Raw genomic sequence first — 26,232 nt, 5'->3', positions numbered from 1 at the left:
TATTATTATTATTATTATTATTATTATTATTATTATTATTATTATTTGTTTTGAACACATATACACATTTAACAGAAAAGAGAAAGCGAGGGGCAGGCTGGCAACTGCCACCGGAAGGGGCCCAACGCCTGCCTACTCTTCTGAAGGGAGGTGACAGCAACACAGAAATGGAAGATAAGAAGGAGGGGGGGGGGAGAGGAAAGGAAGAGCAACAGGACACATCTAAAGGCTAAAGTAGAACACAGTGCACTACGCACGTTGTTCTGCCGAGTTTCGACTCTGCAGCCGGAAGTGACGCCGCGTCGAACAGCCTCCACAATTATCAACCACATCCATGGAAAGTTCGCTATGCGGCTAATTGTGCTCTCCATGATGAGACGCCAAATACAGCTGCACGCAATCACCGTTTCACCGGTAGTCAGTCCACAATCTACACTACAAGGTGTTTGAACCCGCCACGCCCAATCTTCGAAGGAAGAAGCCTAAGGGCACAGTACTGATCACACACAGTGGGGCCAGTCACTGAAGGTCACGCTACTACAGAATGTTGAATGTTCACGCTACGAACGTGAACCTAAGTTAACTCTAGAAAGGTTAGTAGGGCGCGATTGGCCTGATCACGCTTAGATGCACAACCACTGGGGTGTAAACATTCCTCGAGTGTCGCACACCGCAGGCCAAGGAGATGATAGTTTCTCACTAGCGACATGCGCTGCTCACTGAAAGCGGGACACTCAAATGTAAGCTGCTGAAGTGTCTCATGGCAGCCACAAGACGTACACAATGGACTTGCCACATGCCCTTGTCTGCATAAACGTTCGTGCACGTTCACGCAACCAACCATCAGCTTGAGCAGTTGTGCTCTAGCGCGACGAAGCATGCCTCGACCACGAACATGGGGCGGGAACGTTTCATTTGCGACACGCTGATCTGGATGCTGCTTGAGTAGGTGGCGACGAATCAGCAGACGAGCGTCATCTAGCTTGCACAAAATTTCTTGGCAGTCACAGTTGTTATGAGCGCAAGTTGAAGCGAGCCGATCAGCCTCTTCATTTCCGGTGATTCCTACGTGTGAAGGTATCCATTGAGCAACTAGAGATACTCCACATGATGTAATTTTGCTCGCAGAGTCAGTAATGCTGCGCACAAGTGGACAGTCAAGCTCACTGCGTTGTAACCTGCTAAGGGGAGCACGGGAGTCCGTGAAGATGACAACCTTCGATGTCATCTCTTGCACTCCTTTTGCACGTATTTCAGTGCAGCATTGATCGCTGCTAGTTCCGCAGTTGTTGACGAAGTTGGATGAGGTACTTGAAAGATACGTCGTACTTGAGTTGAAGGACAGAAAAAAGCTGCAGAAGTGCCTTGACCATCGTTGTATACAGATGCATCTGTGAAAACTTGAAGACAATCTGTAAACTTTTTGAACATGTGAGACTGAGCCATTGCCGAAACAGCCATATCAGACTTTTCGTGCATGTCAGGGATTGTGAGGTAAATGGGGAATACGTGTTTCGTGATACCTTTTGGAGGCGGAGACGTATCTGAAGCAGCATGTTCAGAAATGGTAGTGATATCCATAAATAATGCCGCCAATTTCCCCATGCGAGAGAACGGGCGGTGAATGAGACGATCGAGGAGCGATTGACCATTCGATGCGCGGTGCAAACGCTCAATATGATACAGAGCTCTCTGATCTGCTTGCAGCCTGAGAGGTAACTGATGCACTTCAGTGAGTAATGCAATGCACGAGTTAATCCAAGCATTAGTCGAAGGGCAACGTCATGATCTCGCTCCGGTTGGGCCATCAAACTAGGTGGTATGTTCAAAATTGGTAATGCGTACAACATGCCTGAGAGTACAAATGATTGGTACACCTGAAGCCGTTGCTTGGTCTCAGCCAGCACTTCGAGTAGTCAAGACGGCCACATACTTATGGAGGGAGTGCGATTTGCATCGTAGAGATTTAACGGCAGGACGCCAAGAGATGCGATCATCCACAACTAAACCCTAAATAATGGCGTTGTCGCACCCAGTTTATAGGCGTTTCGTCAAGATACAGTGGGCTCATTGTTCGAAGAGCGCGTTGTTTAGGGTGGTATGCTATTGCAGCCGACTTAGCAGCTGATATGAGCAGGCCAACTTCACCCAAGTACTCCGAAGTAGCGTTGAGAGCTTTTTGCAAGCTTGCATGAAGCCGCGTACCAAGGTGCGAAGGGCCGCTTATCCACAGAGCAATGTCATCTGCGTAGACAGCTATGCCCACAGGGAAGTCAATGTCTCGAGGCAAACGACTTGGAAGCGCGGCGAGTACCGTGTTAAACAAAAGCGGCGATAATACGCTGCCCTGTGGAACACCGCATTTCACATTTCGGTATTGACTAGTTACTCCTCCGACACGCACTTTCATCCGGCGCTCCGATAGAAAATTATGCACAACTTGGAGCAGACGACCCGAAATTCCTGCAGTTGCAAGAGCGAAAATAATTGCCTTATGCGGAACTAAATCGAAAGCTTGCTGTATGTCTAGGAAGAGAATGTAGGCGGAACGCTTGTTTTCTTTAGCGAATTCGAGTGCTGAGACAAGATCTGATAGGCTGTCCAGAGCCAAACGGCGGTGACGAAAGCCACTTATGACATCAGGGAAAAAATTCAGCTCCTCTAGCTTGACATCTAAGCGGAACAAGACCATTCGCTCCATTAACTTGATGATATTTGAAGTTAGGGATATAGGTCGGTAGGACTTGAGGTGCCTTGCAGGACGCCCGGGCTTGAAAATTGGTATTACCGCGGACGATCTCCACACAGCAGGGATTACACCGGTTCTCCATACTTCATTATACTCGTACAATATACGGTCATTGAAACTCTTATCAACGTTCCGCAATGCTTGGTACGTCACACCATCTACACCTGGAGCAGTGCGGCGTTTGGAGAGGCTCAGTGCGTGTTGCAGCTCCTCAAGAGTGAAATCTCCCTCGTCCATCTGGCAGGCTGGACCGCAGGTAGCGGTTGTGGTGCTGTGACTTGCCAAAGAAGGAAGGTCGCTAATTGTGGTTTCACTGGATGCAGGAGAGACGAAAATGTCTTCAAATGCATCCGCTATTACTTTTGGTGACTGGCGTGTCGCTATGCTCAATGTAGCCGTAGGATTCTTGCAGATTTAAGGAGTGCGGAGAGCCTTCAGTATGCGCCATAAATTTCCAAAACCACTTCCAGTATGCAACGAACTACGCGAAGCTTCCCAGCTCTTGCGACGAAGCTGTTTTGTATGCCGTCGTATGGCTGCATCAATGCGATTGTCCAGTCGGTGCGTCGTTTAAAGCACTGTGCCCGTCTATAAGCGCGCCGTCGACATGCGCGGAACCGCAAAAGCTTTAGATCGGGATTTGATTTGCCGATACTCCGTCGTCGTTGTACTGTAGCTTTTTGTAAGCACTCACTCATAAGTTGAAATAGGCTGTCTTGAGGTGGTGCCTCTGAGATCAGCAGCCGGAACTTGTCCCAGTTAGTAACTGTATAAACGACATCCTGGCGACCCGCAGTATGTGTTGGGGTTAACCAGATGGGTAGGTGATTTGAGCCGCACGGGTCGGGTTCACATCACCATGCTAAGCACACATCTTTCGTTGATATCGCAAGGTCTATAGTGGAATGCTCCTTTCCTCTACCTATAAATGTAGGTGAACCATCATTCAGTATTTGGAGATCGTTCTTGATAATGACCTCGTTAATCTCTGCCCCACGTTTGTCTTGGGGACGGCTACACCATCGTGGATCGTGGGCATTACAATCTCCGCATAACACAAACGATGAACCACACCGAGACACTAAGCAATCAAGTAGCGAGGTATCGGAAGAACGTGAAGGCCTGTTGTATATGCTTGCCACCGTCGTACACACACCTCTGAGGCTCACAGTAACAGCTACGCACTCAAACTCAACGTCACAGATGCCGTCTGTGTCAATAACCGCGAAGTCCAAGTCAGCACGAACGTACACTGATGCTTTTGAAGCATTGCGCGTATGCGCCGCCTCCACACACTAGAAATAGCCACAAGCTGGTTCCGCGCATCTAGTGTTACTGTGGACACCCACGAAGCCTTTCCTTAAGTTAGTCTTTCCTTAAGTTAGTTTCCTGAAGCGCTATAACGCCTGGTGGAGTCTTCATAGTGATGAGTCGAAGGACTAAATCAGCGTGCCGCGGTCGCATCGACCTGACATTTCATTGCAGCACAAAGGGGCGAGGCTTCTGACTACTGTTAGAATTGTTTCCGGTAATACGTCTAGCCAAGGCCGTCGAGGACAGGAACGAGTGCCTCCAAAAGTTGCTCTGCTGCTGACGCTGCTGGTGTCTGGCGACCGGCGATTAGAGATCTGATGACGTTGACAAGCATCTTTAGAAGATTGACAAGTTGCACATCGTCGTTGGCTGATACCGGTTTAGGTACTGTGTTTGCAGTGCTTTCCGCTGTGGTCGAAGTCTTTGTAGATACTTGTTCCGACGGTTTCGATGGAAGCGCTGGCCACGATGTGTCTGAGAGGCAGAAGGTCCGCCCTCCTACTTTCCGATGCGTTGTGTCTTTGTCACTCTTTGAACGCGCTGCTTTTCCAGTCGCTGGGGCAGCACTGCGGCGACGGGAGCTTTCGTCTCCTGCTGCCTTCTTTTTGGGTTTCTCTTTTAGTGCCTTTAGTTCTTTCTTCAATGAGGGACATCCTTTATCCGTTTCCAAATGTTCACCATTACAGCTAGGGCACCGATATGCCTGACTTTCACAGGAATCTATATGGTGATTCCCACCGCATTTGGCACAGACCAGATCTCTGGTGCAAACGCCCTGAACATGACCAATCTTAAAACATTTATGGCATTGCAAAGGCCGTGGTACGAAAGGTCGAACAGGATAGCGCACTAGTCCAGCCTTTATATGACTAGGCAAATTTCCAGAGGCGAAATATCTTCATACACTTTGACGAGCCCAGCCTTCGAATGCTAATTATTTTGTATGGTGGAATGCAAATGATCATGTTCTTAAAAACGTCGTATTTGAGATCCAAGTCCACATCAGATACGACACCAGCTGTTATATTTGTACCCTGTGGTATGTAGGGACGCGTGTGGACCCCACAGATTTCAGACAAACCAAGTAGAGTTTGCACTATCTTGTCATCAGTTGTGTCAACAGCAATAACAATTTTCCAGGGGTTCACGCGAACCCCTTGGATTAGTCCAGGGGCAAGTTTGAAGAAGAAATCATTAAGTTTCTGCCGAGAGATAGCATTCAGGCTTACCATCGCGTCAACGGGAATTAAAGCTACTGTCGTAGTCTTGATGGTGCTGCATATGATAGTCACTTCACTTGAGGACGATGCCGGAGACGTCCATCGTGGGCGGCGGTGCTTGAGAGGTATGAAAGCATCCGAATCTTCCGATCTTGAGTCAGAAAGCTCAGAATCAGTAGCGTCGGATCCTACTGCCAGATTGAGCCGCTTCCCAGCTGACCGCCAGACGTGTCCAAGACCATATCTTCCATGGCAAGCTCCGCGGGGAAGATCTCCCAACAGAGTAGAAGACTTCAGGGTTCAGCACAAACGTCGTTGCCTGTTACTGATGCACGAAAATAATGTAAATAGAAAAACTGCAGCACCAGAAGAAAACCAGCAACCGAGCACAGCAACTTCGTCGTCGTCCTTAGAAGGGCAAAGAAGGGAAATCAGAAGAAGGGAATTAGAAGGGAAAATGTGTATGATAACAGAAACGGCAGTGCCTTACTATTTGAGACTCGGACCGGTAGCCTAAAGACAAAAACATACTGGAGCAAATATTCGGAACTAGGTGACGAAGCAACGCACTGTAAGGAACAGAGCTCGCATTTGCAGCGTTTGCAGTAAATTAACAGTCGATCATTTTTATGGCATCTTCGGCTGGCCGTTTCGGAGCTCTCTAGACCGCTTTCGCGAAGGGTGTTGTCTTCGACTTGTTGAAAGGGGATGCGCGCCATGCGTTCGGCTGGTTCTTTACGATCGCTTTCCTCTATCTTCGAGCGCTATAAGCCCTGTCGTCGAAGCAGTCGTCGAGATTGAGAGTGTATCCAGCAACGTCAACACATCCCAGCGTCGGCGCTGTTGGCGGTGGTCCACCGCAACTTAGGCAACCTAGGCCATTGCATGCTGGGGGAGGGGGTTATTCGGTAAGAGTCCACCTAGTGAACTGTCCATTTCGTCCACTTCTGATTGGCTAGGGCCGCTCGTCTCCTCCTCTCTCGTACAGCTACGTCCAATCAGCAGTAGCCGTAATGTACAGTTCACTAGGTGGACTCTTACAGAACATCCCCCCCTCCCCACCACCACCACCAGACGAACGTTCGGTGCACCGGTGCGTCCGCTTGTTTTCCCGGCAGCATTATTGTATGAAACTCTATGCCGGGTATCGCCGGGGGCTTTGGAGAGGCGAAACATTGGACGTTGGTAGTAGTCACGTGGTTTCGCATCTGCCATTTACTCCCCCGATAGAGCGAGTCACACGATCGGCTTGCGCGCTTACCCTGTACCTCTGAGTTCGGTGAACGCCGGATCTGCCCGACTCTGCTTCGGGGGACGAAGACGACCAGTCGAAGATACCATTAGGAAAACAATGTTCTGGCGTGTGACGTAAGGCCCAACACTACACCTTTGCGAAGCGACGTACTTTCTGGCCACCGCCTCATTTAACGAATGCGCAGTGCAAGTCATATCGACGATAGTCGCCTAAAGAATACGGTCCGTTGTATGTCAGGTCAAGCGAACGAGAAGCGTTCGGCAATGGTCACGAGTAAATCTGTTCTGTAAAAAAATCAATAAGGATTTCAATGAAACGTTGATGCACAGGCTCTTTCTAATGCGAAGCATTCTTTGGCTCATCCGAGGTACTTTGGCGTAAGTATGGTGTGTCAATTCCTCTCTTCAATAAAAATAAATTTCTTTCCTCTCCTCCCTTTATCTATATCACTCTGAAGGTCGATCTGGGGATCAACCCTCCGACTGCCAGAACAGCAGCCCACTGCTCTAACCATACGGCCACAATCGCACGCATGTTTCTCTCGTGATGAAGCCAGCTAGCTCTTCGACACGACTGGCGCAAGTGTCACGTAACGTGTGCTCTCGCAGCCGTTTACATTCAGTCACACACTTACCGTTGCATTTACCGTGGGTCCTGAGCGGTAGTGCCCCAGTACCTCTCATTCTTTCCTGAATGCAGCTACAGTGCTTTGAGATGCTGTGTTAGACTTCATCACCTTTGGAATTGGCCCATAGTAGCCAGTCCTTTCTTCGTAGCCCTTAACGCTACGAGGACGCTCTGGGACATTCTTTCGCATTGAATCAGGTCGTAAATAAACCTGTTAACGTTCCTTCGCGGCAGTAATAACAAAGCTGCTGTCATGTCGGTCCCTGTTATATTTTCTTCATCACCTTTCTCTTCAGTCGTCGTAAACACAATTTGTTGCTTTAAACAAGCGCATTGGTTTATTTGGTAACGATTTCAGGAACTCCAAACGGTGCTTGATAGCCATGTAACGCCAAAATGCTTCGCGTAACTTCGATTTCCAGAGTGCGTGGAATCCGCGTAATTTTCAGCAACCTTGCGAGGTTTTTCGTGTGTTTTTGAACGCCATAAGTGCTTCCATTGTCTCAAGAAGTGAGTTCCAGTGAACAAAAGAGCGCCGGAGGAGTGAGAATCGTTTACGCCTTCCGTGTCTGCATCTTAACATAATACTGAGGCTTCGAGTTGTCGGTACATACGGGTACCTCGGGGAAGGGCGCCAAATTAAGGGGGACGTGAAGTCACATAATATATACACCTCAAGCGTCGGTTTCGTTCGTAGTGTGCATAGCTCGTAGAACTAGAAGAATGTCTATTTATTTCCTCGTTTATCAACATCATAGGTATAATAGAATTACCAGTCCTTACGAGAGCACGTAAGCTCACGCCCTGGTGCCGGCAAGTGCCTCGCGCACCCTGTCTGCCATGTGCTTCACCCGAGCACCCTGTACGTATCCGTGAAAAAAAAATTACGACCGAACCCATGTCATCATGACTGTCGACAGTAATGCGTCGGCATTAATTGATGAAGCTACACAACTTATTGCCACCGTCGAAATAAGCTGCGTGTGAGGTGTGTACTGCCACGGGACTCCGCTTTCGGGCTTTCCTAAGAACACTCGGTGTCTTCTACAGCCTCCGCCGTGAAGCCTGCTAATGGCCTCCAAGATGCAGGTCGCACCGGTGCGCGCGAACGCCGAGAAACGCGGGCCCTTCTCCCGCGCCTCTTTCTGGACATGCTGCGCCATTCTTGTGGCACTGCCGAGAAGTCGGCGCGTGGGCTCCGAGACCAGAAGCGTGGAGCGCCGGTGCCTGTGAACGCTGGCCATTGTTCCCTCGCTTAGCAGCACACTCACTGGCACATACTCAGTGACCCAAGTTGAAGAAAGGTTTCTTGAAAGAGCGGCACTTATTCAGTGCGTTATTGTCACAGCTCGCTATAACGTAGGGTTGTTCTCCTTGGAAGAACCCCTCTGATGTGGCTTCGATTCCGCTCATCAGCGCAGAAAGTTAAGGAATCTCTATCGTCATTGTAGAACAGCGCATTCCCAGTAGCATATGCCTAGTTACCCAAGTTGGCGTCAGAGACGTTTATTGAAGAGTGACACATGCACCCCCACTGGCACATACGCAGGGACCCATGGTGGCATAGAAGAGGTTCATTAAACAGCAGTATCTACCCAGTCCCGCGTCTACAGTGACCCCTGTCGGGCTGAAAGAGGTTCGTTGAAGAACGGCACGCGTGTTGACATTGTCACATACTCAGTGACCCCATTTGTTCCAATGGTTGGTTTCAAACCTTGATACGTCAACACAGCAGCCCGATGTGCTACCCATTCTACGACTGACAACTGAGTGACCCAGGTATCCGGCAATACTGTTAAATATGAACATAGGTAGGCACAAACGTACATACAGGGTCTGTGTAAAAGTAATGTCAGTAAGACCATTAAAAATCATTCATTGAATTTATCATTACAAGTGTTTCAAAATCTTGATAATTCTCTCCTTTTGCGTCGAAGCATCGGCTCCAGCGAGACTTCCAGCTCTCGAATGCGTTGCGGTAGTCCTCCTCCGGAATGGGCTTTAATGCTGCGGTGCAAGCTGCTTTGATCGCGTCCACTGTCCCGAAATGCGGGCCTTTCAGCTTTGTTTTGAGGCGTGGAAACAGAAAAAAAGTCGGGGAGAGCCAAGGCTGGGCTGTACGGGGGCTGGGGGATCATTGGCACCCCTGCTTTAACCAGGTTGTCGGTGACGATGAAGGCACTGTGGTCCGGCGCATTATCGTGGTGCATCTTCCAGTTGCCTGCAATATCCGGCCAGATGCACTGAACCCTGTGTTTTAGACTTTTGAGGACTTCCACAGAAAATTTGGAGTTCACAGTGGTTCCTGGTTCTAGAAACTCGTGATGAACCAGTCCATGGATGTCAAAAAAGAAAAACAAACGATGAGCATGATCTTGATCTTTGATTTGCTCATCCTGGCTTTTTTCTGGCGAGGGGACAAGTTTATGTGCCACTCCGATGATTTGCCACTCCGATGGAGGGGCCTACCGCCCCCTCCATCGCGGGGATGGATGTACAACACCCCGAGGATCCTCCCAGTTCCCGTTCACCCGCGGACATCGGTTCGAGGAAGCGAGGAAATACGTCGAGTAGTAGCGAGGACACAGAGCTGTACTGCGCATCAGGTGACGAGTCCTCGGAAGACAGCTTTCGACTTGTCCAGTACCGCAAGGCCAAACGAAGAATTATCAACTTATCTTCGGCGTCCAGCTCGAACACTGTGAAAACAGCTCCTCAGCGATGGCCTCACTCCATCCTGTTTGTGCCACAGAACGCTACCGACAACCTGCGCGTCCTCAACAGGCAAGCACTCTCCGTGTATCTAGAAAACACCGTGCCAAATGAGATCAAGGATGTTAGGATAAATACTAGGCGAAACATCCTGGCAATCGATGTGATGAACCCGAGTGCACTGATCATACTACAACATGTAACGCAGCTGGGAAACTTTAAGGTCCGATCCATCGTGCCAACTAATGGTGCCACAATAACAGGAGTCATCTATGACATTGACAATGAAATATCTAATGCAGACCTCCCTATTCTCATAACACCAGCAAGCGAACACAACGTGATTGTGCGTGTTGGTCGCCTCGGCAACACACGTTGTGTGAGGATAACCTTCAAAGGCGACTGCCTTCCACCCTACGTGAAGGTCGGCCACTTTCGCCACCAGGTTCGACCATTTATTCCAAGACCAATGCAATGCTTCAATTGTCAGAAGATTGGACATGTGAAGGGTGTTTGCAGAAATTCGGCCGTGTGCCCTCGATGTGCCGAACCCCACTCAGAAGACAACTGCAGCGCAACCACGTTCAAGTGTCCTAACTGTCAAGGTGATCACTGCGCCTCTTCCAAAGACTGTCCCCAGATCAAGAAAGAGATCACCATTCTTAAACAAATGGTGAGAGACAACTCTACCCACAAAGAGGCCGCTGTGAAAGTACGGCGAAGACGACGTCACCGACAAAGGTCTTCACGGCGGAAAACATCCAGCTTTCAGGAAAAGTCCCCTCGTCAAGCGTCATCATCAGCGGACGTTTCCAGCACTCAGAACACCAATGTTGGAAGGGAGCAAACTGCCAGATCTCTCTCAACAAAGGAATGGCCGCCACTTCCACGTACACGACCGCCGGAAGAGCCGCAGAAGAAGCCGCCCCCAATACAGCAAGGTGCTGTATCCGAGGAGTCGCGGCAGACAGATGAGCAAGTGATAGCACTTATTAGGCCTTTAATGAATGCCATTCGCGTGCTGCTAAGCAACATGCACACACCGTCTGCCAGAAGTGCGCTTCAAGTACTGGACGCTCTGAGTCCGGTGCTTGCAACCCTTGAGTAGATCATGGTTCCACAGCCACGGTCTTTTAGGGAAGAGGTCCGACAAGCAGCTATTTTTCAGTGGAATGCCCGCGAACTCAGAGCGCGCCTTTCGGATTTACGTCGCTTCGTGTTCGCCAATATGTTTCCCATTATCGTCATTTGCGAGCCGAACTTATCAAACAAAATCAGGCTTTCTGGATATGAATCATTTATGTCGTCAGCTGTTTATGAAAACTGTAAGGTTTTGGTGTTTATTCGCCGTGACCTCACCTACCCTCATCAGCCTGTACCACCTAATGACAGTAATCAATATATATGCCTAAAAGTAAGGAAAAAGAATCTAGCCTTCAATTTTGTAGGCGCCTACCTATCTCCGTCAAGTCGATTTGATTACAAAAGACTACGAGACATCCTTTCCTCAACTTCCACTCCCTGGGTCATCACTGGAGATTTCAACGCCCATCATACACTCTGGGGAAGTCCGATCATCAACGCAAGAGGCAGAGCTCTGGTATCTTTCGCCTCCAGTAATGAACTTTGGCTGCTGAATGATGGAAGTCCTACGTTCTTACGTGGCTCCACGTACAGCAGCTGTCTTGACTTGGCTTTCGTCTCACTAAGCCTAGTCAGACGTGCAGGGTGGTTTGCGGACATAGAGACGCACGGAAGCGACCATATCCCCACGTACATCAAGATCAGAGGATTGACCGCTTCCAAAATACGGGATACGATCCAAAGAGTGGACTGGCCTAAATTTCAGTCTATTATGGAAGCACACTGCGACGCCAATCCATCTTTCGACTTGGAAGAGGCAATGAAGAGCGTGGTGCAAGACGCTATGCGTACTCTAACATGCTCCTCGAAACTTAATGATTTTGATGTGGAACTAGAACGACTTCGAGCAATCCGACGACGTGCTGAACGAAGATACCGACGTACGAAAACAATGGACGATCTACGGACCGCCAGGCGCACGCAAAAGAAGATACAGCGCCGGTTAGACAAGCTCGAATCGCAACGTTGGGCTGCCTTCTGTGAGTCGCTAGATCCACGCAAGCCTTTATCGCAACTATCGAGAACGGTGCGCGGACTGCGGACACTTCCCGTACAGCGATTCCCATTCAAGGCACTTGCCCTCTTTCAAAAGAGATCGGAGATTGACGTGGCAGAGGATTTCTGCGCCAGATTATCCGGCCAACTCACAGCTACCAACATTCCATCGCCTTCGAGCAGCTGTCCGCCACCACGTGATCACCGGTTGGATCTACCATTCTCGATCCACGAACTTAAGGCAGCATTAGCTTTGTGTAGCCGCACATCAGCGCCAGGACCTGACGGAATTTCCTACCGAGCTCTGTGTCACCTGGAGGAGCGAGCGAGAGGGGTTCTTCTTGAGGTGTACAATGAATCTTGGAGAAATGGTACGCTACCTACAACCTGGAAGACAAGTCGCCTTGTTCCACTGCTGAAGCCTGGCAAGTCGCCGTTGGAGCTCTCATCATATCGCCCGATCGCTATGGCGAGCTGTGTGGGCAAAGTAATGGAGAGGATGGTCCTAGGACGCCTGGAGTGGTACTTGGAGTACCACAACGCCTACCCAGATGCCATGGCTGGCTTCCGACGCGGTCGATCATCGATCGATAACGTCGTCGACCTGGTCACCTACATTCAACATGAGAAACGCCGTAAGCGTCTCTGCGCATCCTTATTCCTCGACGTTAAAGGGGCGTATGACAACGTTACGCATGAAGCCATCCTCTCTGCTCTCGCAGAGGTAGGAGTGGGTGGTCGGATGTATCAATGGATACGGAGCTATCTATCCATGCGATCCTTCTTTGTAAGCACCGAGGAAGGCCATACTTCTCTACATTATAGCTACCGCGGCGTCCCCCAGGGCGGTGTACTTAGCCCCGTGTTATTTAATCTAACACTAATTGCTCTCCATGAGCACGTGCCAACCACAGTCAGGCTATCTATGTACGCGGATGACATCTGCATATGGACATCTGCAGTAACACGCCTACAGCTGCGAGCGAGAATTCAGAAAGCCGCGACACAAACTGCTATCTACCTCCGTAATCGAGGCCTGGAAATTTCCTCCGAGAAATGCGCACTAGTGCCATTTACGCGCAAACCCATGGCAAACTACAGTGTAACGATAAATGGCCAAATAATACGACGGGTCCGATCGTACAAGTTTCTAGGTATCATAATCGACAGGGACTTGTCATGGAGCCCACACATATCTTACGTGAAAAAACGGTTGACAGGCATCTGCCACCTGTTCAAGTTTTTCGCTGGCAAGACCTGCGGAATGTCGCCTAGCGCCATGTTACAACTGTACAGGGTGCTTTTTCTGGGATTTCTGCGATACAGCTTGCCAGCAATAAACAACACCGGCAAAACAAATCTACGCACAATACAAAGTCTTCAGGGTCAAGTGCTCCGGATCTGTCTAGGCCTGCCTCAGAGTGCTTCAACAGTGGCTACGATAGCAATCGCTAGAGACCACCTTGTCAAGACCCACATTGAAATTGAAGTACTCAGGACCCATATAAGGCATCTAGCCAGGACTCCTCGTCACCATTTAGCCTCTCTACCAGCGGATAGGCCACACACATCTTTCAGCCAAACGATAACTGCATATGATGAATCGTTGCCAGCTTGTTTCACTCCGGCTGCGCAACCTTCAATCCCTCCATGGTGCCTCGCTCAGCCAAAAATCAACCTCGCAATACCTGGTATCTCGAAAAAAGCTGATCTGTCATCACCAGCCCTTAGACAGCTCACACTACTATATTTGTACGAGAACTACCGTGACTCTACGCATATTTACACTGATGGATCTGTCCTTCCAAGCAGCTCCGCGGCAGCAATCGTCATACCAGCGAAAGCTACAACAATCAAATTTAAGACTACCCACGCGACAACATCGACGGCAGCAGAGCTCGCAGCGCTCTTTACTGCTCTTCATCACATTGGTGAAGAACCGCCGCACAAATGGACAATATTCTGCGATTCGAAGGCGGCACTGCAGTCTCTACTGTCACCTTTACGACGTGGACCGCACGAACAACTAATATTCCATATTACAGAGACATTACACCGTATAAGTGATGCAGGCCACGAAATAACCTTTCAGTGGCTTCCAAGTCACTGCGGGATTATCGGCAATGAACGGGCGGATCACGCTGCCCGCTCAGCCCATACTGAGGAGCGCCACGTCCCAATTCCTCTTTCTAGAACTGACGCGGCACGGAAGCTCCGCCTACTTGCTCGGCAGTGCACCGCGTCGAAATGGAATGAGCCACATTTAAGAAATCCGCGACTGTACTCACTTGATCCAACATTAAGTCTTCGAGCGCCATCACAGCTTCGCCGTAGAGACGCCACGCTTTTATATCGACTTTGGTTGGGCGTTGCCTTTACTAAAGCCTATGCCTTCCGCATAGGGATGACAGACACCCCAACCTGTGACCACTGCGGCCAGGAAGAATCAATTGGCCATATTTTGTGCACCTGCCCGCAGTACAGTCCACAGAGGGCATGCCTTAGCCACGAACTTGACTAACTGGACGACCAACCGCTATCCGAAAAAAGAATTCTGCAACATCGAAAGGACCTACCGTCACAGAAGAAGGCCGTGCAAGCGCTTTTGCGCGTCTTGCGATCTACCGGCCTGTGTGAACGACTTTAACTAGAACGCCTTTTGTGTATGTGTCTCCATGTGTGCGCGTTCGTTTTTTTTTTGCGTTTTCCTCTCTGTCATCTTTCTAACCCCTATCCCCCATCCCCAGTGTAGGGTAGCAAACCGGAGACTCATATCTGGTTAACCTCCCTGCCTTTCCTATTCATTCTCTCTCTCTCTCTCGTCACCTGTAATGACGTTGTCCGAAAAATTTCGATCGCGTTTGCACATGTCGAGGTTTTCTTAGCACGTTCTAACGCGGCGTGATTTTTGGTCGTCAGTGAGCACTTTTGGAACCATCTTTGCCCACATCTTCCGCATGCCGATATCCTTTGTAACGATTTCATGAACTTGCGTTTTCAGAATGTTTAACATGTCGGCCATTAAACTAACACTTAATCGTTGGTCTGAGTTCAACAGTTCCCTCACTCGCGTCGCATTGTCAGCCATGGTGGTCGCAGATGGCCGATCGGCGCAGTCCTCGTCGTGAACCTCTTTCCGGCCTTCTAAAAACGCCTTACGCTACCGCACTTGCCGATCTAACAGGGCATGCTATTTGTAAGCAGTCTTGAGCATAGTAACAGTTTCCGCAGGGCTCTTGCCAAATTTCACGCAAAACTTGATCGTAAATATTTGTTCCAACGAGCGCTGCATTTTCACTAGCGCAAGAATAATAATAATAATAAGCCAATGAAGTTACCACGCAGCGATACAACAGGTACTATTGACGCACACAACATCGTTGATGCATCATGCGTTAACACCTGCAAAGTCTATACGGATGCTGCCATTCTCCCAGACGGCGGAAGGACATCATTCCTGAGTACTACGCATAATTTCATCAGCGGCCACCAGCGCTATTTATCTACGGAAGCCAGCGCTCTAGTAATGGAACTTCAAGCCATCCACGACGCTGTGCAAGATGCGACATCTAAGCTGCCTACCATCAAGCAACTAGATATCTTCACTGATTCTTTAGCGGCTATTTAGGAACTCAAGAAGGTTGATAAGGCGATGGAAATCTGCGAGAGAATACACACTATGAATAGTAAGACAGCTACTTGCGTCAAGGTACACTGGATTCAAGGCTATTCAGCGAACCCTCACAACATTGCTGCTGACCAGCAGGCACACTGCCCTCCTAATCCTGATCCTCCACCTATTCTCCTCCCACCTGTAACTCGCTGCGAGCCCGTAAAAATGTTCTCCGGCAGGACACACGCGCTCTTATCCCACCGTGTGTCTGCTCCCTCCCCCTTCACCTTACTAGGGCGGAGGAAGTTGTGCTTAGGAGGCTTCGGGCCGGGGTGTCCCTTACACCGGCTGTTGTCTCAAGGTGGAACTGGTCGCATTTACCACTGGGTGCTACGTGTCCATACTGCTCCGTTCCTGTGGTGGAATCAGATGCATATCACCTAATATGGACATGTACGGGTTTACAATCGAAACGCTCGCGTCTCCTACTGCAAGCCGGCCTCCGCTACAGTGTGAAAACCAGCTATGACCGCTGGATACATGACAACAGATTCCACAAAACACTGCTTCAATTCATACGCAACACAGGCCTCACAGCACATATATAATACAGATATACGCTCCACGAATTATGCCTTAAAGGCAAGCCTTCATCGCAAAAAAAAGAATAAAAAGCAACTTTCACGGACAGGCCGGTCCTACAGTCTCCGATGCTCGGAGCACACTGCGCGACGGAGCGCTGCTTAGCTGGGTTGCCCCAGTACCAGTTTCAACCTAGAGCTGTGTCAAAATAAATTCACTGACATTACTTTCAGGACAGACCCTGTACACAGGTGGATAGATAAATAGCCCCCGAAAAGGGCGTGAGGTACCCAAAGAATGATAACGCATTACAAAAAATCAGTTCAGTGATGTCTTAACGGTAAATGTGAGACAGATGCGCTAGCGTCACGTCGCGCCTTCTTTAGGTCCCGGATCCATGATTTAAACCGCGTTCACCTCATTCGAAAGTGTTGTTCATGAGTGCAGAAGCACAAGTGACGGTGGCCTGCTCCGGACCACCATCACTATATCCATCACCACCACGTATATTTACACACACACACACATGCACACGCGCACACACACACACACACACACACACACACACACACAGACACACACACACACACACACACACACACACACACACACACACACACACACACACACACACACACACACACACACACACACACACACACACAAACACGCATCTTTTTCCACTTTGACACTCCTAATGCGAACGCATTAGAAAAGTTTATTTTGCACACCTTTGACGTATATGTTCTGCTGGAATATATGCTTCCATTTACCTATGACAAGCACCCGCCTCGTGGCCGAGGAGTATAGTTATGAGTCGGCCCGCGAGGCGGGTAGGCGGTGGGTTCCGACCACGTCTGGGGTTGCCCAGCAACCTTCGTCAGGGTCGGTGCCGGCCACCGGTGGGACGGTGGCCCTAGTCGGCGAGCATCGCTCGTCGGTGCAGCGGGGCAGTAAGCGGGAAGGGAGTTCACTGCCGCTTGGCAAAACGGCCATAACCTCATAAGGCTGCGGTAACTTTCCTGATGTGGTAATGCGCTGACTTCGAGCGCTTCTGTGAAACGCCGTGCTAAACGTGCGAAAGGCGTCTGTCAGGGCTTGAGACATGATCCGCACCGGTGGCAGTGGCGGGTTTCGCCGGTGCTCTCAAGGTGTGTGCGGGTTTGACGCCGTCCCACTTAAGTCGCAATCACCAATCCCCCGTTCGAGCGTACCCTACTTCGTAACTTGAGTTTCTTCTTCTTTTTTTTTTGGCTGTTATGCGCAAGAATAGGTGCCGTGTGCCAAGACTACAACAAAGTTCACTAGGGCTCAGGATTGGGCTAGTTGGTATTGCATTCAGCGCTCTGTTCTTTCATCTGGCCGGCTTGGCTTGTTTCTACCTTTGTACGTTGCGCTGCACCAGTTTTAGACTACAACAAAGGTTTTCTCGTCAGGAGGCAACATGCCTCTAGCCATGTGCACCTACAATGGAAGTTTACAGACGGCAGATGATGAGATTTATAGTAACTGCAGTTCTTTTTTCTGTATTACGACAAGCACTTGCTTTAAGTTAGAGTGTTTGGAACGTATGATATGGGTGTTCTGTAAAGCCTGTATTATGCCTGAATTCAAGCAGTCTTTTGTTGTATCTGTTTTCTTGTGCCCAATAACAATAGCTACTCGTGGGACTGCGGCGAGGACCGGCTTGAAGTTGGAGATAGAAGCAGTATGCTTGCAAACCTTGAACGAGCAGTCTATTGTGGTCATCGAGGGCACGAGCACTTCGATGGTGCATTATTACAGCCTTGATTTCTCAGCCATCTCTTCCAGAGAAGAACACAAATACCAGAAGACAGTCAAGCGCCTTTACAACGGACGCCTCTACAACGAAATGACCTGTATAACGAATGCATAATTTTACCCATGTTCTATTGTGAGCTTTGTAGTACGCGACCTTTACAACGAATAGAACTATATAACGAATCATTTTGTACTCCCCGAACACTTCGGTGAAAAGGCGTTCGACTGTAGAAGGAGAGTCTTTTACAGAAAGGTAAAATTTTCGAAATTGTTAGCTATCGATTCCAATGTCCACGACTTCATTGATGGCATGTGTGGTTCAAGCAGCGCCTTTACGTTTAGACCCTGTGGCTTCGTGAGCTGCTCCTTTTTCTTCGCAGTTCTCTTGAAGGGAAATTTTGAGTCAGTGACGTCATTACAACGGGTGACTAGGACGATGTTTGCAGTGGAAGCGGCAAGATTCAGTGGTGTCCGAATGTCGCACTGATGCGAACTGGCTTCTGGAGAATAGGTCTATGCTCAATTTGACATTCCTCTCTTTATACCTGTTCCAACCAAAGTTGTGTGTCAAAAGTATTCTGTGTACTCGCCCTATCGCGCTGCATAGTGTGCTCATGAACCCCACAAACAGTACGAAATGTGCTTACTTTGCTTATTTATTAGGCCAAGATTTTCAATAATAAAAGGCGGTGTACTTTTTTTCACAGCACCGTAGAACTACCTACTGTGCGATTACAAAATTGAAAACAGTGGCATACGCACCTATAGCCAGTACGTCCTAGGCTAGCTGCATTTTTAGACGACGTCTGCCAAGTGAAGTAAAGATTTCGTTATATTTCCTTGCTCCTCTCTTCATTTATGCCGAATGGATCGATGGATACTATGAGCGTTCCCTTTGAAACGAAGCTATGGGTTCCACCACGAACCTCTTTTTATTGTTTTGACTAAAGTCTTACCTATGTTATTTTTTTTCATTTCTTTACAGGCAAATATTACTAGCATCAAACTTTTTCAACCATTATTCGGAACTTCGTTGTTGTATACCTCCGTTCTTTGTGGTCTCCCTACTTTTCTGCTACCAAACCGGCAATCGCCTCTCACTAATCTCTGTTGCGCTCATACTTTCCTCCTGCTATTCCTGGACCATTTACCTACACTTGATGGTGGTGATGATGATGATAATTTATTGGTATTTCTTTTGAAACGGTGCTGTGACAAATAGATACCTAGCCTGGTTGAGTTAATTACCTATGCACTGCATGCTTTTCATTCCAGCATTTTTTGTATACATCACCTTAATCTTCTTTTGCCTTCCTCAGAACTTCACTTTCTATTTTTACCGCTGCTTATGTCCGTAATGGATCCGGTCGTATCAATCTTTTCTTTGCTTTTTTTTCCACCAATACTCCGAACGTCTCTTTCTTATCTTGACAGCTGACTGGTTTATGCTCCCGCCTTCTTTAAATCCAAGCGCTTCTGGAAGGTGTACGTTACCTACTGGGTTAATATTCATTTAGCATGTGCTAAGAGGTCTTAGTACTTCTGCTGCACAATGCGCATGCCCCATATTGTTGCGAATATTTGCTGCGGTGTGTCTTTGTCCTTGGGCAACGAGCTGGAGCCTCAAATTGCAAGGCACTTCCCTTCACGTTATCGTACAGATTGTCCCTTCCGATTCCTTTCTTCGTATTTTCGTAAATCTAGGAATGTAATCTGCTTGTCTATTTGTACTTTCAATAATTGTGTGCTTGGTTGCCAACTTGTTTGATCTCTTCCTTCAATCTGTGTCCATGATCTTCAGGTACAGGTACTTCTGTACTTTAGCCGCGCATTTATTTTGATTTATGTTCCTGAATCTTCAAAACTAATTTTGCTCTGCACTTCTCTGACTTCGAAAGAGGTCCAACACATGTCATTATGCATTGCCTCATTTGGAGTTTTACCTTGAGCTCCCAAAGCCAACCGGCCTACCGACTTTTAGTTAACTCCCTACCTGAGAAAGACAAGAACTTCCTAACGCTCTCCAAAAATTGGACTATCGGCCGCTTTCCGCGAAGGTGCTGCTGGAACACCGCCCCCATCGCTTGTCGGCCCATAAAGCGGTTGAAAGCACTTTTGTGCTTCTTGAAGACGACGGGGTTGTGTGAACGTGTGTGACTATTAGTGCAATTTCTATTAGACCACACGCGTCAGCGAACTCACCGCTAATTTCCTTCTTTCCTTCCCTCCTCTCCCTCCCTGTCATCTTTGTTTCCCCTTTCCAATTCCCATGGTGTAGAGTAGCCAACCGGACGTTATTCTGGTTAACCTCCCTGCCTTCTGCTTTTCTCTTTCCTTCCTTTTCCTCTACACGGCAACATATCAGCTTTTAAGCACAGAATAATATTTGCGAACGTTAGCGTTGGCACCATTACTCCTTTCCAGATTCCATGCACTACCTGATATATATAATAGCCCCAAAGGGCGCTATGTTTCATTAATTGTGCATTCCGCTTCCTTTTTATTTTCAGATTATATTGGTGGCGGCTGGAGTAATCTTTTCCTTTGTTTATATATGTCTACATTTATTCAGTACGGGTATGATTTGCTGTTGAATTAGCACCACGTAGTTACTCGTCTCTTCAACAAAGATCATAATTCCCGATTTATCTGTGCTAAACTTAAGGCCTAGATTTGCCGCTGCGTTGCCACACGTATTCGCGTTTCCGGAAATCGAGTGCATTGTCCGCTAGTGGCACTATGTCGTCGTCATACACCACTCAAGGGACCTTCTGTAGTCATTCACATACTATAATTAAATTGTGGCACCCTTTGCAACCACTGCTTGAAACTTAAATCCCGTGCTTCAACCTGCAATGTTACCACGGCGTCTGCTACTATACCGAAGGTAACGAATACGACAGAGAAGGCACGATGATGGCAACAGCCGATTGAACCTATGTTGTCAGTGGGCAGCTACAGAGGACGAAGGGTGACCCACTACTCGAGTACAAATAATTAAAATAAATTAGTCAGCAGTTTGGCCAAATTTATTCAAGAAATGACAGCCATTTCCCACCAACGCTGGAAATAGCCTAGGTTACGAGAACGATTTCTTGGCGCATTCCCTCATTTACAAGCATGTATTCGCTGATAGGGGTTTGCGAATATTCGGGCTTTGGAATACAAATCGAATAGTCATTGTTGTTTGATTTGTGTTCGACTCAACATTTCTTAATGCAATTTTTTTCGAATATGAAAGATAACGCTTTTTGCGGTCTACAGACAGAAATACAGGTGCAAGTGGTGACCGTTCCGAACGATTCTACTGCAGGAGTGCCGTCATTGCTGCGCAGAGGCGCCAGTTGCTGAGGAAACCCAGGAAGTAGTTTACTGCTGCGCAATAATTTCCCGTTATCCAATAAGCATGCCTCGACTTCAGGCAGGCTACAAATCTGAGATTTTCGTTTAGGCAGTGAAATTTATTGTTTCTATAGTCTCAACATGTATGCGCTTCTTTAGAATGGTGTGTCGTAAAACGATTGCACTTTGCTCCTTCGACTAACACAGCACTCCGTGTGCACGTGGTGAAGTGCTGTTCCTGTCTGATTGCGACAGCAATTAGATTGCCATTGCATGCGAATATTCGTCCTTGTCGCGGTCGCCGCGGCGTTCTGTAGAGTCCCAGTACGATATGATAGCAAGCCACACGCCGTATGCTGCGTGTGCTATGCGAAGCATGACAGCGTGAGCCGAGACGGAGGGTGGCTTGATGCACGCCGTCGTTCGCTACGCCAAATGTTGGAGGTCACGCCACGAAGCGCCTGCTATAGTTAAGGAAAGCACGCGCCTCTTCTCTAGCCCGACCATGGCTGCACATGGTTGTCCGCACGGATGAGTACACAGGTGATTCTCGTGCCGTAGCTTGGAGGTAATCTGCGGCGGGTGCAAAGAACAGAGGGGAGCCGAGATGGCTGATGGCTTAATGCGTGCTGTCTTTCCGCCCGCCTGAACTTTCGGCTATGCGTAAATGCGAGCGGTAGCACGAAGCTTTCGCTTCCCGCTGTCGCCACTCTTTATCACCTCTGTGTTGTGACATTGACGGCTCGTGTTCATCCAGTCAGAACTGGGGCGCTAATCAGTAAGTGTCCTCCTGGTGAACACGCCCATTTCGTCTGCTGCTGGAGTGCTGACTGGCTGGGGGCGCCTGTCTCCTTCTGACACGTGCCACAGCCCAGCCAATCAGAACTCCAGCATGTCCGATAGGTGGACCCTTGCAGAATGTCCCCCCCCCCCCCCACTCCTCCCAACTAGATCTGGTTTGACCATGTCCGTGTGACACCATTATTAATTTATATAGTAGGCGAATGTTTACAGCCATTTATACGTCTGATAAAACAACGCACCTAACCTAAGTTACTTTGCTACCGCTATGAATCCTTCCCCTTTTGGACGAAACTATTACATTTTTAAATAGTTTATTTGTGACCTTCTAATTTGTAGTAGCGCAGTCACAACGACATGGAAATAGAATGCACGTGGACGGACATCGGAGGCATGACATTGCTCCTGCGCTACAGCAAATTGGAAGATGACCTACCAAGAAGCCCATAGAGTTACCCTCATTGTAATTGCGACGGCGCGCCAGGCGCAATCTTCCAGTTTTTCTCATTTACATTTTCTTCACTTGAGCGGCCCTTGAGTTGTTAACTGCACTACATCTATCAAATGATGTAAATAAGTACATTTTATTTTCTATTTTCTTCTTTAGTTTCTTTTAATTTATTCAGTAGACTCGATCCACATATATTTTATATCACTTTGTTTAGAACTGAGGCGGTACTCAATATTCGGTTCAATATTAGAACGTCGTCTTCCTCCAGTATTCATATTGGAACCAATTCTAAAATTCCAATTCTAATTCCAATTCTAAAATTCCAATTCTAAGAAATGGAAACGCGCACGTCTGAGCACGTGCCAAAAGAGGTTATTTGAACTAACCTTCGAAAACACGTTCTTAACTTACGAATGGAAAAAGTCGGACTACAAGTACTACTCCTCTGAAAGCGGTTTTTTTGGCTAGCTATAGGGTTCTCGCGTATCTGGTGGTCCTATGCCGCACGGACAGCACCTCTTGAAACGAGTTGTAAGCAGCACCGTTACCTGCTCAAGTTGGTATGCATTCATCTTTAGAACTATGCGGCAACAGGCAAAGGACGTCGAAAATAATATAAACACCGGCTTGTAGCAGTTGGCGCGTTGATCAGAAAATGAAAACGTGTCTTTGGCAGCGGACTATGCGTGTGAAGCTCGTGACTTGCAATTTCAGGGGCTCACGTTCCCGGCTTTCTTCAGCCTACTGCGGTACTGGGCGCCACCTTTGGAGAGGACGCGGATGTTCACCGCTGGTTACGCTGGTGAGTGAGGGAGTTGCTGACCTTGTAGTGTTAAGTTGAAGGCGTTCGCCTCGCTTAGTGCGTGACACGCTATACTGCAGTTGGTGGTTCATCAATGTGACACGAGCTACGATCGTGCGAACGCGCATAATGCAGTACGCCAACGAACACGCACACACGTTGTGCAATTGTCGGCAGAACTTTATACTAGAAGCATTTCGGTTGCACGAGAAGATTCGTATAGCGGTGCCTCTCGGCGGGTTCATTTTGACCCGTGGCTCGAAGAGTTCGAGTCGCACTGCGAGAGCGCTGTGACCTTCGAAGATGGTCTGTGTGTCAAGTAAGGACCTGTAATAAATGAGAAGAAAGGGGGTTAACCGAGGGGCCCGATTTTTTATTAGTCATGTCATAAGAAGCCAACGAACACTGACACCAAGGACAACATAGGGGAAATTACTTTTGCTTAATAAGTGAAATAAAGAAACGATAAATCAATGGAAATGAAAGTGGATGAAAATAGAACTTGCCGCAGGTGCGGAACGATCGCACAACCTTCGCATCGTTCCCCACCTGCGGCAAGTTGTTTCTTCATCCACTTTCATTTCCATTAATTTATCGTTTCTATATCTCATTTATTAAGCATAAGTAATTTCCCCTATGTTTTCCTTGGTGTCAGTGTTTGTTGGCTTCTTATGATATAAGTAATGACTTGCGTGGCGCATGAAAAAAACCCTCACCTTGTAAGCACTCGACAACTTTGTGCATGAAACATGCCGACGAGGAACAGAGGCCTTACTCTACTGTTCATAAACATAATTCTGGCAATTATTTAGGCGCCACGCTGAATCTGAAAACCGGCTGAGGGTAGAAGCAGCTCAGTGATCGATGTGACGAAAATGGTAACTGAGAAGGCCTTTCCATGTATACGAAGAAAAAGAAAAAAAAAGAAAAGTAAATGAGGGGAAGAAATGAAAGCGTGTTCAGCGAGATTGCAGGCTCGCGCATTTCTTGGCACATGATTGAAGGCATTTCTTTTCTGATATTCTCGAAATAAGCACAAATAGGCAATATTCGGCGCTTTAGTCGCTATTTTCTGGGACGAGAACTTAAGATCGGAAAAACTTTCAAAGATATTTTCTTATCGCCGCGTCAGGAAAACAATACCAATAACGCAAGCACGCAAATTCTACAGCAATACCAAGATTGAAAGCTTAGAAGGTCACGGTTTAATAAGATCTCACGTTCTGCCGTCTTTTTTTTTCCATTGTTTGCCAAACCTTGCCGAGGACGCGGATATAGAGATCGCAAAAGAAAAAAAGAACAAATGAGAAAAAAAAAAACGCGCCGGCAGCATTCCTTTTGTTTTGGTTAAGGCCCTCCGGGGTTCCTTACAAATTGAGGAAGGCCGTCTTACGACATCTCTCTTTTCTAATTTCTTCATTTCACGCGCAGCGCGATATTTTTGAAGATCAATTTTCTCGCCACAGTGGAGCGCTCCTTTGAGAATATCTCACATCGCCCGCATCGCCGCCGCGAGCACTTGACAGGACATCTCAATCTCCTTGAAGATTGATAAAGGCAGATAAAGAACATAGGCCACATGTTCCGAACGAACAGACGCGGTGCCGCGCAAAGTCGGAAGCATATTACCGATCTCGGAGCAGTTTATTATCGCACGAAACGTGGCTCCTGTCTGACGTCGGCAAAAAATGAAGTTGCGATGTGCTTCCGGTACGCTTCTCTTCGTTATTTGTTATAGTTTCTTTTTATTTGACGTCCGCGCGTACACGGACAAAATTTCTAAGCCTCTTTCTTAAATATTTCATTGTCTTTTTGTTTAGTTCTAAGGAAGTGATCTCGTTCATTATGCTGTACATTTCATTTACCATAGAGAAACACGGTAAACCAAATTATTACTGCTGTTCCTATGTTGGCACAGAAGGTATCGTGCGGCTGCATGTAAAGAAAGGCTTTAGCAGCCATCGACTCAATGCAAGCGAAGAACTCCTTCGTGTCGGCATACTTTGGGGTGGCTCCTCGAGTTAATCATATTTGCGGCAAATAATGAAACAGGCCGCGTTGGATATCTACGAAGTAGCATTGAGCACAGGATATGATGTTGCGTCAAATATGGCCTCTGCTGGCGTTTGTTCTGATTAGAGCGCCAAACAAGCTGGTCCTGGCCAAACTAATAGCTTCGAAATTCAGAGAAATCAGTCAATCGCCCATTTTACTACAGTTTAGAGAGGCGTGTGAGTAAAAGCTGTCATCTGACAGCTTGACAAGCCCCATTAGAGGGGTTCACAGCAGCACAAACACATGAATACATATTACATCAAAATAAACCCACCAGAATAATAAACATAATAGGAAAAGTGAGAATTCTTCCTGAATGTGTGAGGCGAAACTATTTCTGCAAAAGTGTGTTGCACTGAAATATGAATAGGCGCACGTTAGTTTTTCGTCATTCCAATGGTATGAATAGAAATGGTTTTTTTTTGGGGGGGGACCAAGAGTCCCGACCTGAGTTGCTGCGCGGGACAACTTAACTTACTTGTTCAATGTGGGTGTCCTAACTGTTCCGTTCCAGGGAGTTTGAACGCAGTGGTGTGACCAGTCAATGTCTAACGCTGAATTCCAAGGGAAGACAACATGCACTGCAGGCGCGAAATCTTATGTTATATACGTTTGGGGAGAGTTTGTTCCGATGGCAGACCAAAAACATAGGCCACGTGCTCCAATTATAGATGGAGGGTAGATGTCGATCCTTGAGATCCACTAAATTCGGCTGCGCTTTTTGAACTAGTCGACGAAAGGTTGCTCCTCACAATTTGTCTCACGAGAGCAACATGGCGTCTTCTGGA

The 26,232-nt window shown here is 47.9% G+C and overlaps 1 protein-coding gene across 4 annotated transcripts in view; it reads left to right on the top strand.

The window, feature by feature from the left end:
* The window catches only part of LOC142579657 (vesicular glutamate transporter 3-like), a 213,767-nt gene that overhangs the window by 159,604 nt on the left and 27,931 nt on the right, over window positions 1-26,232 (top strand). For all 4 annotated transcript variants that reach the window (XM_075690069.1, XM_075690071.1, XM_075690072.1 and 1 more), the window contains exon 5: window positions 23,302-23,389. In XM_075690069.1, coding sequence (XP_075546184.1) covers window positions 23,302-23,389 — 88 coding nt within the window. The remainder of the gene's footprint in view (window positions 1-23,301; window positions 23,390-26,232) is intronic.

Source organism: Dermacentor variabilis, chromosome 4 (assembly GCF_050947875.1).
Source record: "Dermacentor variabilis isolate Ectoservices chromosome 4, ASM5094787v1, whole genome shotgun sequence".
Taxonomy (NCBI): Eukaryota; Metazoa; Arthropoda; class Arachnida; order Ixodida; family Ixodidae; genus Dermacentor; species Dermacentor variabilis.
Note: the sequence above shows the minus strand (reverse complement) of the source record. Positions and strands in the feature narration are given on the sequence as shown.